This window comes from Giraffa tippelskirchi, chromosome 2, assembly GCF_054371585.1.
Source record: "Giraffa tippelskirchi isolate mGirTip1 chromosome 2, T2T-mGirTip1v1.2.pri, whole genome shotgun sequence".
NCBI lineage: Eukaryota > Metazoa > Chordata > Mammalia > Artiodactyla > Giraffidae > Giraffa > Giraffa tippelskirchi.
The window spans coordinates 100,096,464-100,113,045 of NC_137276.1; the positions used below are offsets into that span (position 1 = coordinate 100,096,464).

The 16,582-nt window shown below is 36.9% G+C and overlaps 1 protein-coding gene across 3 annotated transcripts in view; it reads left to right on the forward strand.

Annotated features, from left to right (window-relative positions):
• The window catches only part of RYK (receptor like tyrosine kinase), a 105,629-nt gene that overhangs the window by 46,653 nt on the left and 42,394 nt on the right, over positions 1–16,582 (forward strand). Inside the window, exons 7-10 of one of the 3 annotated variants that reach the window (XM_081574144.1) lie at positions 5,267–5,373; positions 6,935–6,937; positions 9,630–9,755; positions 11,011–11,097. In XM_081574144.1, coding sequence (XP_081430270.1) covers positions 5,267–5,373; positions 6,935–6,937; positions 9,630–9,755; positions 11,011–11,097 — 323 coding nt within the window. Of the gene's footprint in view, positions 1–5,266; positions 5,374–6,934; positions 6,938–9,620; positions 9,756–11,010; positions 11,098–16,582 lie in introns of all 3 variants that reach the window. The other 2 variants (XM_081574141.1, XM_081574142.1) reach the window with 2 other exon arrangements.

Here is a 16,582-nt window from a genome sequence, read left to right on the forward strand (position 1 = left end):
CGTTCCTCTTTGAAGTTGCCTCTCATGCTCCAGTCAAATAATTACTTGTTCCTCACCTTTGCTCTACTCTTTGCCCTCCAGGACTTTTGTTCATGCCTTCTTTTGTTCCCTGTAGTTGCACCTTTGCTCTACTCTTTGCCCTCCAGGACTTTTGTTCATGCCTTCTTTTGTTCCCTGTAGTTGCTGTGGATTCAAACCCTCTCCATTCTTCACATCTCAACTCCATTGCCATCTCTTTCATGAACTCTTTTTTAAGCCCCCCCAGCCATCAGTTTCTCTCTCTTTTTGTCTCTCTTTCCTTCCCTGTTTCTCTTTTTCTCTCTGTTTGGTAGCAATTACTGTACCTTTTCCTTATGTACTTGTCTTTCCTGCTCAGATGTAAGCTTTTTCCAGGTAGGAAACATTGCATGTTAGTGCTGACTCCCCAGTCCTATGTGGTGTCATACATAGAGTGGGTAAGCATATGTCCGGCAGAAACAGCACAAGGGAATGGGGGAGGCTGGATTAATTCCTGCCCCTACGTACTCTCTGTCCCCTCTGTTAGACTTTTTTTATCTGAGCAGAGGAAGAAGAGAAAGGAGGTCAGAGTAAGAAAAGAAACTCATGGGTGAGGTGTTTAAGAATATGTTTTGTGTGTATGATTGTGTTCATTAGATTTGGGTTTTGTAGAGAAAGAGCTAAGGGGGTCGTGAGGTAACAGGAACATTTTGATGGGACTCTTGAACGAGGATATGGCAGGGTTAAAGGTCACTGGGAGGCATAGCATTTCAGAGTTAGTCTTGATAAACGCATTCTTCTTGTGGGTTTGCTTGTGTGTGAGGGCTCTGAACCATGTACAACCAGGTCAGAGTTGTACAAGAACTTAAGAATCTGTGGGGCTTATTCCTTTGCCACTGAAATAATTCATTACCGCCCATTAATTGGTGTTCCAGTTCTGTCTAGTTTTTTGACAAATATTTCCAGATGATGCCTGACGAGAAGCGTCTTTCATCATCATTTGTTTTCAGGGTGCAGCCTAGTGGTTAAGAGCATGGACTGGAGCCAGCACACCTCTGAATGCTGGTTGTGCTCCTTGCTAACTTTGTGGCCCAGGCAGAGGAAGTTTTGTAGCTTCTTTATGTCTCAGTTCTTCTTATCTCTAAAGCAGAGATGATCATGGCACATACTTAGTAAGCATGTTGTTAAGTTCTAGTGAAATAAAACTGTAAGCTCTTAGAACAAGCCCTGCATATGGTAAGTGCCATTATTAGGCTTTTTCTTTTTAGAAAGTTGCAGTGTACTGGTAGTAATGGATTGATTTCTTCTTCAACAGCCTGTCCTACTAGCTGTTACTTATTACTTGATAGCAAGCTAGCTAATAGTGGTGACTAGAAAGTTCCCATGTAGTAATCTAATAGTATTTGAGGCACTTGCTTCTTCTGTTTGCATTGGGGCCTTTGAGATAACAATGACTACCACTTCATTAAGTGTGGTCTGCTAGTACTATACCAGGCTCTATATGTGTAGTATTTTATTTGATGCTCACAGCCACTTATAGGTATGATGCTGTCCTTGTTTTAAAGATGAAGAAACAGGCTTGAAGAGATTAAATAACTTTTTCAGGGTTGCGCTGCTAGAACCAGAGCAGAGCAACAGGAAGGACTCGTTGTTGTTGTTGTAGTGAAAGTGTTAGTCGCTCAGTCATGTCTGAGTCTTTGCGACCCCATGGACTGTAGCCCACCAGGCTCTTCTGTCCATGGAATTCTCCAGGCAAGAATACTGGAGTGAGTTGCCATTTCTTCCTCCAGGGGATCTTCCCAACCTGGGGATCAAACTTTGGTCTCCTGCACTGCAGGCATATTCTTTACTGTCTGAGCCATCAGGGAGGGCCAATTGTTGTATTAGCTGTATTGTGATAACTCAGTATTGTAATTGTATAAAGCACTTATATTTGGTTTTCCTAATGGCTCAGACGGTAAAGAAACTGCCTGCAATGCAGGAGATCCGGGTTCAATCCCCGGGTTGGGAAGATCCCCTGGAGAAGGGAATGGCTACCCATTCCAGTATTCTTGCCTGGAGAATTGCATGAACAGAGGAGCCTGGCAGGCTACAGTCCATGGGATCACAAAGGGTCAGACACAACTGAGCAACTAACACTTTCACTTCTTTCTTCACTTGTTATATGCCAGGCACTGTTCCACGTGCTTTATATCCATTAATTCCCTTAGCGTTGACAACAGCTCTGTGAGGTTTGATGGAACCCATGGCTCCACGGAATTCCTTGCACAGGGATGGTAGAGAATTCTTCCGTTTGTTCCTGACACTCAGGAGCCAGAGTCCTGTTCTACACAGCTTATTTAGAGGCAGAGACCAAAACTGCCTAAGGGGTGCTCATGCCAGGGGCAGTTGGAGCCCATGTGTGTGACTTGGCCTCTCCTGACAGTACAAGCCCATCTTTTCCGTCTCTGCTGCGCCAGGGGAGTGTGTTCTGGAGAAGCAGAGCTTCTGTGAAGTCTTTGCACAGAGGGACTGGCCTCTGCCCGATCTACCCCATAGTCTTTCCCTGTTGGCTCTTGAATATAGGAGAACTCACTTCTTTGTGGGGTGCTTGAACTTGTTGTTTGGCAGCATCTTCATTTTCCATTATCTCATTACTGGTGACGAGGCCCTTTTATTTCCCTTTATTCCTTTCTGTGTCTGGTCTCTAATAGTTATCATTGAATGAATATTGCATGAAGAATTTGTTGAATGAGGAATGAGTGGAGAGAGGCAGGAATCCATTCTGTTAGAGCAGTAATTCTTGGCCTCTTTTGACACATATCAATAGCTCATATCAGAAGCAACCATTCTGTGTGCTTTATAGCTTTCTATATGAAGAAAGTGTGTTTTTCTCTGTTTTTTTATTGATTGATCCAATAAGTGTTAATTGAGCTCTCACTAAGGCTCAGTTGGGCCCACTTGAGGCCTGTTGGACCAGGCCCTGGCTTTAGTGTTGGAGAGGGAGGAGTGAACAAACATGGAGTGCTTTCATGGAGTTTGTATACAGTCTCCTATAACAGATATTAAACCAGAAATCCCTGCTAGAATGTAGGTTTCATGAAAGTAGGGATCTTTGTTTATTGTGTTCACTACTGTATCGCCAGCACTTGGCACAGTATCTGGCATATAATATACACTTAGTAAATAGTGTTGAATGAATAAATGAGTTATATATACAAGTATAAATTATAACAAGTGCTCTGAAGGAAAATGATGATCTTTGCCCTAAATTCTAACTTTAACTCTATAGCAGAGTTATATCTGCTAATTTTAACTTGCTTGTGAAAGTTAAATGAGATATTTAGACTGGTATTAAACTATTAAGTGCAAGCAAGTATACATTTTTATCTCACTTTTTACTTCATGTGCTGTAGCTATGTAAATACTGATTTTAATAGGTAACAAGGGTTGATCCTCAAATGCTCCATCCTTCTCTCATAAATCTGGGATTTCAAAGGTTTGTTCTGGCTGCTTGAAATAGTGCTTTGCTGATTGTAGGGACCACTAAATATGTACATGCTCATAACATCGTTGCATGCCCAGGCTTTTCAAGAAATTTGAGGTGGTACAAGAGTGCCACCTACTGTTGAATTGCTGAAGAGAAACACAGTAACTAGTAAATACTTTGGGATCTGTGCATATTTGTTCAGTCATCAGTGTTGGTTGCAGGTAATATTTAAATTGTACTTTCACATATATTATGTAACTTGAGCCTGCCCTAGATCCTGGGATGTGGGTTTTCTTAATCCCATTTTATGGGTAAGTATTTGTATTCTATCATTTCTTCCATCTTTGGGAATGATAATGCTTCTCTTCCCTCCCCATTATTGAATCCTGGACTTCTACAGTTTTAATTTCTGATGTGATCTTTGAGTCGTGCTCAAAACTCCAAAAACGGGTGCCCTGTGGTTCTAAGGATTAGGGATGGTAATATTAGTAATGAACGTAAATAGTAATAATAATTTATAAATGTATATTTGAGGGCAGGGCACTGACCTAAAAGGATTATATTTTTCATGTAATTCTTTAAGCAACCTTTTCAGGAGGTAGTATTATAGTCATTTTATCCATCAGGAATTTGAGGCTCCAAAAGCACTATTTTGCCTAAGGTCATACAGCTAGTTAATAAATGGCGGTGCTGGCAGTTTTGATTTCAAGGTTATACTTTCCATCTCTTCACTGTGCTATCGTGTACCGACTATACATGTAGACCTATATAGATCAATTTTTGAGTAGCAGCTTTTTGTCATTATGTGTATTTTTAATCATTGGGCTTTGAAAATACAGAACTATTGTGTGGGGTGTGATCATTTAAAAGATTTTCATATTTAGGAAAGATCGGAGTCTCTAATTGGACTCTGCTGATCCTGCAGCTAAGGGAGACATGGAAGGTAGCCCTTCCTTCTTGAGGGTATGACATCTTGCCTTTGATTTCACACTTCATGCTGAATTTCTATGCTTTACTTCTCCACTGCTGCAGAATTACAAGACTGAGGCAGTGTAATTAGAATGTGGTCGAGGGTGACCTGGGTTAAGGTGGTTGTACACTGGCAAGATGAAAGGACATTGATTTGTAGTAATCTTGAGAATGAAGTTATTTGAGCCTGCCATCTTCTGGGTCTCTTGATTACTTAAAAAATATGACACAATAAAATGCTTCAAGTGCTAAAGATTTCTAATAACTTCTATAAATTCCAAAAAGGTGGGATTAGGGAAGTAGAAGAAGCAAAATGTATTTGATTAAACAGACTTGAACCAGGTAGGATATCCCTTCCCAAGCTTTGAGCATGTTTGATTTGCTTTCATATGCCATCATCTTTAAGCCATTTGATTATGGACCATCATTTAAAGAATCCTATCTTTATACTCCTTTTCTTAAAAATGATCTAAATTGAGTGGCATGAGCTCTTTACTAAGTGTTGGTCCACAGTTCCCTAACATATTGTATGAGGTTCAAGACTGCTATCTGTGGTATTTGAAGAATACTACATTTGTGAATGACTTTGATGTAATGAATCGCCTGATGATTGTGGAGATAGAAAGGAAAGAAAAAGAATAGAGCTCTGCATTATGAGGTAGAGTAAAATTTCAGTATGAAACATTTGTGATGGAGATCCATGCATTATTGTGATCTCTGTTAAGGTTTTAAGCTGGTTATAATGGCTCTATACATTTTGTATGTATTGAAAAAGGAAATTTCTCATTGAAGCTGACTTGCCAAGTATTTCTCTTTAAAAATTATTTGCAGCATCAGTGCCAGCAGTAGTTCCCAAGGGCTGTCTCAGCCATCTACCCAGACGACTCAGTATCTGAGAGCCGACACACCCAACAATGCAACTCCTATTACCAGTAAGAGTTAATTTAATTCTAAAAGTTAAAGACAATTTACTAAAGTTGTTTATGGTCTCTCTGTCCTTGGTCCTGTGTGGTTAATTACTTGTGGGACATATGCCATGCTACATTCATAGAATCTAACATGTACAGAATTAGGCTTAAACTTTTGTTTTCTGGGACATTGAATGAAACATTCCAAAATTAGAGTATTAAAATTTTAGATTTAGTTGTTAGAATTAGTTTTAGGGAGGTTTCTATAGATTATGTTAAAAGGGCTACTGAATCACTTCTGTACAAATTCAAAAGGAGGACTTTCAAGTAGTTAGAATAAGCCACTGAGCTGTATGAAGACAGAGACTTGGATTTTAATGAATTATTTGATGGTCTCATGGGCTGTGGTAAGGACTTTACATTGTTTTCTGATCATGATGGGAAACCAGCTGCCACTGGCGATCTAATTTCCTTTTTCTGAACAGGATTTTAATGAAAGTTTTTATACTGTAGCTGTTCAGGGGAAAATTATCATTCTTGGAGTATAATTTAGACATAATGAGCATTGAGAAATGTCATTCACCAAACAAGAAACAACACAATCCTCAGGATAGACAGTGGGCCACAAATCAGGACTCAACTCACTGGTGCCATTGATTAATTAGGTTCTTGTAGGCAAGTTACCTTTATCTCCCTTGGACTGACATTTACTTTCTAGTTAGAACTGGACATGGAACAACAGACTGGTTCTAAATAGGAAAAGGAGTACGTCAAGGCTGGTATTGTCACTCTGCTTATTTAACTTATATGCAGCCTACATCATGAGAAATGCTGGGCTGGAAGAAGCACAAGCTAGAATCAAGATTGCCGGGAGAAATATCAATAACCTCAGGTATGCAGATGACACCACCATTATGGCAGAAAATGAAGAGGAACTAAAAAGCTTCTTGATGAAAGTGAAAGAGAAGAGTGAAAAAGTTGGCTTAAACTCAACATTCAGAAAATTAAGATCATGGCATCTTAATTTTCCCATCTTAAATTTCCCATCACTTCCTGGGAAATAGATGGGGAAACAGTGGAAACAGTGTCAGACTTTATTTTTTGGGGGCTCCAAAATCACTACAGATGGTGACTGCAGCCATGAAATTAAAAGACACTTACTCCTTGGAAAGTTATGACCAAACTAGATAGCATATTAAAGAGCAGAGACATTACTTTGTCAACAAAGGTCCGTCTAGTCAAGGCTATGGTTTTTCCAGTGGTCATGTATGGATGTGAGAGTTGGACGGTGAAGAAAGCTGAGTGTCGAAGAATTGATGCTTTTGAACTGTGGTGTTGGAGAAGACTCTTGAGAGTGCCTTGGACTGCAAGGAGATCCAACCAGTCCATCCTAAAGGAGATCAGGAGATCAGTCCTGATGTTGAAGCTGAAACTCCAATACTTTGGCCACCTGATGTGAAGAGTTGACTCATTGGAAAAGACCCTGATGCTGGGAAGGATTAGGGGCAGAAGGAAAAGGGGACGACAGAGGATGAGATGGCTGGATGGCATCACCGACTCGATGGACACGAGTTTGGGTGGACTCCAGAAGTTGGTGTTGGACAGGGAGGCCTGGCGTGCTGCGATTTATGGGGTCACAAAGAGTCGGACGCAACTGAACTGAACTGAAACTAAAATTAAGAGTATCTGTTCTTGGACTTCCCTGGTGGTTCAGTGGTTAAGAATCTGCCTGCTAGTACAGGGAACACAGGTTTGATCCCTGGACTGGTAAGATCCTACAGGCTGCAAAACAACTAAGCCTGTGGACCACAACTACTGAGCCTGCATACTGCAAAATACTGAAGCCTGTGTGCCTTAGAGCCTATGCTCCGCAGCCAGAGAAGCCACCACAGTGAGAAGCCATGCACTGCATCTAGAGAGCAGCTCCCACCCACCACAACTAGAGACAAGGCCAGGCACAGCAATCAAGACCCAGCACAGCCCCCAAATAAACAGATGATCCTAGGAGTGAATGCAAAATGTAAAGTCAGTTAAAAAAAATGATAAACAGCATTATTTAAAAAATAAGAATATCTGTTCTTCACCCAGTGCCCTCCTATGGTCTTTTGGTACTGTTTCTCATAAAGAAGAATCAGAATTCTTTGGAGAAATGGATGATCTCAGGACTGGGTCAGGAATAAGTAAGATAACCTGGGACATTTGCTGAGCCAGAAATCAAGGAAACTACTAAAGACAAGAGCTTTCCAAAATGGAACCACTGAGCATCAAAAAGAATAATAACTGCAATGAATTGAAGTGATATAAATGTGAAATGTAGAAATGTGTAAAAATCCACAAATTTGTAGTGATACTTTTTAAAAAAAAGTTCATTATGGGAGTTAACTGAGGCACCTCTGACAGCTGAGCATGAACTGTTTTGCAGTAACCAGATAGTGCTGGCTTATGAAGGGAACATGTTTTTTTTACAGAAGAATCCCAGCTAATAAATGCAGAAGGAATGATAGAATCAGAAAATCATACTTGTATCCCCTAATAAAATACTTAGTTCAGGAAGAGATTGTTGATGTTTTAAACTATACGAACAAAGGGAGGTAGGGAGCTTTATCATTTGAGGGATCAGAGCATTACTGCCTGAATCCGCTACTGAAACTTAGCATCATTAAAAGTAGGATAGCTAGCTAGTTTGTATTCCCAGGTGTGATATTCTTGTCTTCTTTCCCCCGCAGAGAGTTAACCTGGAGCTAATCAAGGCTTTAACACTGACTTGCAGTTTACAGGGATAGAAGAATGAGTTAGATGACACTAGAAGAGTCAGATGCTGGACTTTCTCCAGGATAGTTGATCTAGTTTCTTTAGTAAGATGTGGCAAGAAAAACAAAAGGGGAAAGAAGGGGCATTGTAGCTTAAAAGAAATCTAAGAGAAATCATAACAGCAGTTAACATCTCCACCAAGGAAAGAAAGATATATGTTCCTCAGGATATATAATGATAGATGTGAGGGTAGTTCAAACTATTCCTAAGAAACACATCATTGCTTTTAATGTTTAGCTTTGCTCATTAGAGTCATTTATTGATTATAGATATAACCTTAAAGAGATAGATAAGCAAATTATTATATGTGCTAAAAGCAAAATGCATTTTAAAAAGTCAGTGGAAGTATAATTAATTTTTGACAGATTTTTAAATTTACCACCAATAAGTTTACTTGTTTTTGTAGACATTACCTTAAGGAGATAAATATTTCATTTCTTATGTATGATACAAAATAAATAGTGTTTTTTAAAAAAACCAACAGAAATATATTTGCCTGTAAATAAAAAAAGAGAAAGGAGCAGAAAAAAATACTTGAAGATAAAGGAGCCAAGAGTTTTCAAAAATAACAAAACACAATAGTGTACAGATGGAAGAAACTCAGAGAACTCCAGGAAGGATTAAACACTCATGTATACTAGACATACACACACACACCCCTAGATGTATCATGGTCAAATTGCTGATCAGTGGGATCAGGTTTTGTCATCCTAATCCATCCTTTTATAATAAAGTTTTTCAAAGCTTTTCATGGAGTTCTTCCAGCAGCCACTGATAATCATTGTCTGACTCCACCCTTTCTTTAGGGATTTTTCTTCCCTAAAATACCATTCCAATTTCTGCTTGCTAATGACACTAGATCGTCCTTTTATTCTAACTTTTTTTATTGCAATGAGAATTTTAATTTATGGCCAGAAATTTTGTTTTGCTATCATCATATTAAGAATGAATATGAATTAAGGGAACTGAAAACGAATATGGATCTCACAATGGTATGACTAGGCTGTATGGATGCTAGAATGATTAAACCAATTTTATATATATATATATGTGCATATATATAAGAAAAGATATATTTACAAACATCTCTTCATTTGAAAAGTTTTTTTGTTAGGAGACTATATTAGAAAATCTTTGGAGAAAAAAGCAGTTCATTCAAGGGATTAGATTAATTCCGTGAGTCAAAGTTTGTTTTATTTGGCAGAAAAGCAATTGAAGTGGTAGTAGTAAAATATTATTTTTAGTGTTTCTTGTTTTAATTCTGCATTTTAAGGTTTCGGGGTAGGTGGGAAAGTGTTTCTTTAAAATTCAGTATGACCTTCATAAGTAACTCTCCCCGTGTGTGCCTTTTTCCTCTTTGGGTCTTGCCTTCATTTGTCCCTGTGGCTTGCCTGCTGGGCTCTCACTGAGCTAGTTGGTCCTGCTGCTGTAAGAAGGTGTTTATGTCTCTTGGTCTGGCTTTGTTGGCTCCTCAGGTTACCCTACCTTGCGGATAGAGAAGAACGACCTGAGAAGTGTCACTCTTTCGGAGGCGAAAGCTAAGGTGAAGGATATCGCGATATCCAGGGAGAGGATAACTCTAAAAGATGTACTCCAAGAAGGTATCTGTTCTCTCAAAATCAGGTTTTCAAGGAAGATTTACTGTTAGTATAAACATTTTTTTGTTTCAGGTTTTAAGAATTTCATCTCATTTCATCCCTAAAGATAGAAAGCAGTGCACAACTTATTTCCTCTATAAAACTGATCTTTATTTTCCCTTTCTTTAGATTTTTAACTTTCCTTATTAAGCTTTGGTACGATTTTGATATTCAAGTATATTATTAAAGCATGATTATTAGTGTTTGTCATCATTAAAAGGATATTTCCTGTTTAATTCTTGTCCAAAGATGATCACTTGCTCACAGGCCTTTTTGAAACATTCTAAGTAATTTTCTCTGTGATGGAAAGTGTAGGGGTTCCAGCAGAAGGAGATGCATCGGTATTGGAGTTATGCCCAAATTCCAGTCTCAGTCCCACAATTTATTACCTACATGACCTTAGAGAAATCACTTCCTGTCTTTCATAGCCAGTTTCCTTGTCTGTAAATATGGGCTTATGTTTTCTACTCTTAGACATGAAGATTAGATGAACTGATGTACATTAAGTGAACTAACACATGATACGTTGTTTGAGAGATAAGACCCTGACCTTCCTTGTTTGCTGGTCCTTGCTTGCTTTTTGGAGTTTCAGGGTATTGACTGGGGACAGTGCTGAAAGAAGAGGACAGAAATTAATAATAAAATACTTTACTGAACTCTTCAAGTTGTTAAATAGTAACTTACCCCCCTTCCATAACTCAGTTTGAAGTGTTTTGGATGCATGTGAGTCATTCTGAATACATCTATCAGTTAGAGATGCTTGTCTGTCAGTCACAGCTAAGGGAGGGGCTTGAACTGTCCCAGAGGCAAATAGTCATTAACGGAAGCAGATTCTTTTTTGGCGTTTTTGAATGTATAAGGAGAGTCCATTTTTCTCCTTTGTCATTGCTCTGAGGCTAAGTCTAGAAACTCATAAATGTCTCTATGGATAGCCCATTACTGAGCTCCAGCACTCCTAGCTATATAGTTAGTTTGTTTAGGCTATTTCAGAATGAATTCTCATAGACAGGTTAAATACGTCTTTTCTAAAAGCAAGTTAAGATGTTTTGTAGTTAAAAAGAACAAAAATAAAGATTTGAGTCTTTTTACACTAGGGCTGGAGTAATGTTGATCACATTTAGCCTTGTTATGTTTAAGTTGTATTGTGCCAGAAAGTTTTGTACTTACAATTTTATGAGCATTATCATGTGGTCTCAGTAGTTATTGTTTTTCCTTTTAGGTACTTTTGGGCGTATTTTCCATGGGATTTTAGTAGATGAAAAAGATCCAAATAAAGAAAAACAAGCATTTGTGAAAACAGTTAAAGGTAGGATTTGTTCCCATCCTGTCTCCATAATGCTTTTCTGTCTAAGGTGGCTTATGCCAGTGAAATTGTTTCAGATTTTCAAAGTGTGACAGACCTTTCAATCAGTCCATGTTAATTTATCTCATACAGACTAACTTTTAGGAAATTTGTGTTGCTCTCATTAAGGTATAGAAAATAGAACCTAATAGTTAAGATATTACGCATTTGTTAGATAGTACTCAAAAGTGAAAGTTACTCAGTCATGTCCGACTCTTTGAGACCCCATAGACTATAGAGTCCATGCAATTCTCCAGGCCAGAATACTGGAGTGGGTAGCCTTTGCCTTCTCCAGGGGATCTTCCCAACCCAGGGACCTAACCCAGGTCTCCTGCATTGCAGGCAGATTCTTGACCAGCTGAGCCACAAGGGAAGCCCCAGATAGTACTCAGGCTTCCAGTTAAATTGCATCCACTTAACTTCTTTTTTCCTTTATCTAATATTATGTTTTTCCTAGGTTTCAATTATTTGGTTTTTCCTTCTTAAAAAACATCTCAGCACCCCCTACCCCCAGTACTGAGGAATTGTAAAGAAAAAGATGAACCACTGTACCTTATGTGAATAGCTGTTATTTGCCTTCCTCTCACTCCTGGTACCCCCTTTTTTTGCTATTATATATAATTTGCAGAAAGTATCCGTTTGTGTGTGTTCTTTCTTGGTAGAGTTTTGCAGAAATAGCCATAGTTAGAATTGCTGCCCCACGAGGTATTTACATTGAAAATTTTGATAGTTGTTGCCAGATTGTTTTCTAAAAGGTAGTGCTTAGTTTATATTTTCATGAACAGAATACCTGTTTTCACATATTCTCCTTTTGGAGAAATGTATTGCTTAGATTTTCACTTAGTGATTTATATAAAATTTTCAGTTAGAGATTCCCTATAAAAATATACTAGAATATTTTTTAATATGGTTTATTGCCTAATACTGGTAAATTAGCAAACCTTTTTATGATATTAAAATTTTAATGATTTATGATTGGTATTTGTAAAAGCTTAAAAGTCCCTTGGACTGCAAGGAGATCCAGCCAGTCCATCCTAAAGGATATCAGTCCTGAGTGTTCATTGGAAGGATTGATGTCCTGAGTGTTCATTGGAAGGACTGATGTTGAAGCTGAAACTCCAAAACTTTGGCCACCTGATGCGAAGAGCTGACTCATTTGAAAAGACGCTGATGCTGGGAAAGATTGAGGGCAGGAGGAGAAGGGGACGACAGAGGATGACATGGTTGGATGGCATCACCGACTTGATGGACATGAGTTTGAGTAAACTCTAGGAGTTGGTGATGGACAGAGAGGCCTGGCATGCTGCAGTCCATGGGGTAGCAAAGAGTCGGACACGACTGAGCAACTAACTGAACTGAACTGAACTGAAATAATTCTTAGTTGAGTCTATTTGCTTATTTTAAGAGAAATAAAAAATGTGGTAATTTAAAGAGTGCTTAATGCCTGAAAATGTCTGATGTAAGGTGAGGTAACTATAATATTTTGGAAAAACAGATTTAGCATTTCAAATGCAGAAATTGAGGGCGAAACAAAATTCAGTTTTATGAGTAGGAGGTGACAATTTTATGAAGTTCACATCGTTAACTTATAAGAACTTATGTTTAATGTTAATTTATAAGAACTTATGTTTCTAGATTTACTTAAGGGAATTCTTGGAAAGTATGAAGGGCTTATGTTTATCATTTCTAAAAAGTTGAATTGTACTAATCTAACCAAAAAAATCTTAGGGATTTACTTTCTTTTGATTTAGCAAAATTGTTGAAGGATGCTACAAGCACAAACTTACACGTTTCTCTTCTAAACAAATGGTTTAACTTACTGTGTTCAATATCTATTCATTCACTTCTCCTAACTGTAAACCACTTTAAAAAATTGATATTTAAGTTTGGTCCCACTAGGTTTTCTGACTAGTTTTGAAGGATACTTTACATATTACTCTTTGTAAATGTAAAATTTGAGCCCTAATTTTAATAACATCTGTCTTTTGTTACCCTTTCTCCACTTGTTAAAGGAAACATTTCCTCTTAATGCTAATATTTCTTCTGAGGTTTGTAAATATTCTATGGATAATTTAGAACTGAGCTATTATTAATTTGTTCTGAATAAATGTAGAATTAACTAAAGAGGTTTCTATACAGAATTGGGTTGATTTAGGATTAGAATAGGGGGAGAAAGGAAATAATAGTGATAAGAAAACACAATGCAAATCCTGGGACTGTTTCACAAGATAAGATTTCTCTGTCTGTATACATTTGCATTGTAGTCACTTGCTTGTTTCTCTATCTTACCACTGTGATTATAATGTTCTCTCTGAGTTATACGGAAACCAGAGAAAGCACAGTGAGTCCTTAGCCGAGATACGGTCATGGTTTGTATGGGAAACACGAAGGAAGTGTACTGACCACAGTATTTGTTTTCAAATTGTTAGATAGCTCCACATGATTGAGTATCGCTGAGATTTATTCTTTTGGAATGTTATTTTTATTTTTTAATTGAAGCCACATAGAGCTGACAAAGTTCTCTCACAAATCTATGTGCTTTGTTACATGCTGTACAATTAGAAGTACAGCTAAAAGTACAAAAATAAGTTTTTAAAAGATCAGTGACCTTTCCTTTAGGCATAAGCACAAAATTGGAGTTTGGCTTCTTAAAAAGTTAATAATTTTTCACAGAAACTTAATGGATATGCCAATATAAATTTCCAGAGATTGAAATTAGGAATCTGAATTTCACACAGTGAATATTGTGAAATTGAATTCCATAAAATAAATGAATTAATTTGAGGTTATTGGTATTAAGTTCTTATTTTCTTTTGTAACTTCTAATTTTTTACAAATTAGAAATAAGTAGGTTTTTTAAAAATCATTTTGTTCTTTCTTGAAACTTTTAGAATGTAAATTATTGTATAGTATTCTTTTCAAATACAAACATTTTGAAGTTAGACCTTTCAGTATTTAAAATTAAAAGGCTAGGGCCAAACTGGGTAAAGAATCCAGGAAAATGATTTTTCCTTACTAAATGTATAAAATTGTTTCCCCCCAAAGTTTTCTTAGCTCCGTGTCCCTTGCTTAACAGAACATGCTTATCAAAATTAAGAACTTCAAAAATTATGCAAAAAATGAAATTACCTCTTATTTTACTTGGATCTCTGTACTAGCTGCCAGGAAGATAAACTCTTACCAGTTAGGTGCAGACCTCCAACTATTACTAGTTTTAAGTTCTAAAAAATCCTTCCAGCCCCCAAATACTGATAGTTCTGACCATAATTTGATTAAAAATTATTTATATTACAGAAAGAGTAAAAAAGACATATCCTGCCATTTACTGAATAATCCTAAATTTTAAACAGTTTCTAAACAACTAAAATTTATTTCAACAGACATTGGGGTAAAGTGCTTTTTCCAAAGTAGCAAGTGTTTCAAGTCCTTGGGTTTGTGTCTACCCATTTTGTATTCCTACAAAAGTTTTAAGTGAAGCCATCTGGAGTGATTCCATGGGTTAGTCTTGGAAGTAAGTGAAATTAATAATTTCTCAGCTTTGACAGGTCCACTTTTAAGGAATGAGTATGTAATCATGGTGCTTGTGTTTAGTGGTCTGGATTTTATAGATGGTTCAACATTTTCCTAGGTAGGACTGGAAGCTGGATGTTGGCTTTTGTAGTCTTTGTATCTTCTTCTCCCTCCTACTGTATTGATCATAAGATGTATAAATTATTATTACTATTTTTTTTTTACTGTTGACATACATTATTGGTTTCTTTGAAAGTATTTTTAAAGATATACTCTTGATTTTGTTTTTGATATCTAAAAGCCATTTTTAAAAATTAAAACTAATTTTCAGTTATATAATGAAAATATGCTATTCACTGAATGGAAATGTTCTTCTCAAACAGGAAAGAAAATCCTCTATTCTATTAAGATGGAGGAATCCTTATAGATCTGTACAAATATTTGATGGCTTTGGATTCTTTTAAAGGTGTAGACTAAAGATATTAATAAATTGCATTATCATGTTTTATTTCAAAAACATTGAACTAAAAGCCAATTTTAGTTCTGTTTGTTACCTGGACAGAAAACCATCAGTTCAGAGGCTAAAAATAAAATGGAATAATCATACTAATTTTGACTGTTATATGAAAATTAAATCTTTTTCTACTAATGTAGTGGTAGTTCTTTTTGTTTGTTTAGCTACATAGAGATAAGAAGGAAACAATAAAATGCACCACAGTCTCCTGTGGTCATTCTTTTCTAGTCGTATGTTTGTAAAGTTAGAAAATTTAAACAGGACAGAAAAGTACAAAATGTAGCTTTCCCACCTCTAAAAGTAACCAACCTAAGCAATTTCTTATGACTCTTTACCAGTAAGAAGAAAAAACATCCAAATATATCTAATTTTCAAAATCAATTTTTTAAAATAATTTTTATTGGAGTATAGTTGATTCATAGAGTTGTGTTAGTTTCTACTGTGTAGCAGAGTGAATTAGTTATACATGCACATATGTCCACTGTTTCAGATTCTTTTCCCATATATGTAGGTCATTACACAGCACTGATTTGAGTTCCCTGTGCTATACAGTAAGTTCTTGTTAGTTATTTTATATATAGTAGTGTGTGCAAGTCAATCTCCTGGTGTATCCCTCTTTCTTGTCCCCCCTTAGTAACCATAAGTTTGTTTTCTACATCTGTGACTCTGTTTCTGTTTTGTAAAGAGGTTTATTTGTATGATTTTTTTAGATTCCACATATGACTTTATCATGTGATATTTGCCTTTCTCTGTCTGACTTAATTCACTCAGTATGACAATCTCTAGGTCCATCTTTATTGCTGCAAATGGTGTTATTTCATACTTTTTTTATGGCTGAGTAATATTTCATGTATATATGTACCACACCTTCTTTATCCATTCCTCTGTTGATGGACATCCAAATAAATTTGATTTTGAAATATAGCTGATCACATAAACAGTTTTTTACCTTGCTCTTAAAACTGAATTTCTCTTGTAAATATTCCTCTGTCAGTGAATATAAATCTGACTTTTTAAAATAAGATATCTGCATAATGTTCTTGCATGCTAAAATTTAACTAATTCTCTGTTGATGGGCACTTTGGTCTTTGGTTGTTTTGAGCTTTTTGCTGTTAGAGTTGAACAGTATTCTTGTTAAGTTCTATATAGAAGAGTTTTTGTGAGTACACTTCTAGCAGTGGGATTGATGATGGTACATGGTATATGTATTTAAAAATTTTGTTAGATGTTGCTTCCTCTACCTACCCAAGATGCTGTTCAAGAGCCTGTTTCCTTACACTCTTACCCAAACTGGCAGGACTTCTTTGTCTCTTCCAGTCTTAAGAGGAAAATGGCATCTCCTAGTTTAATTTGCCGGTGACTCAGACAGTAAAGAATCCCCCTGCAATGTAGGAGACCTGAGTTCGATCCCTAGGTTGGGCAGAT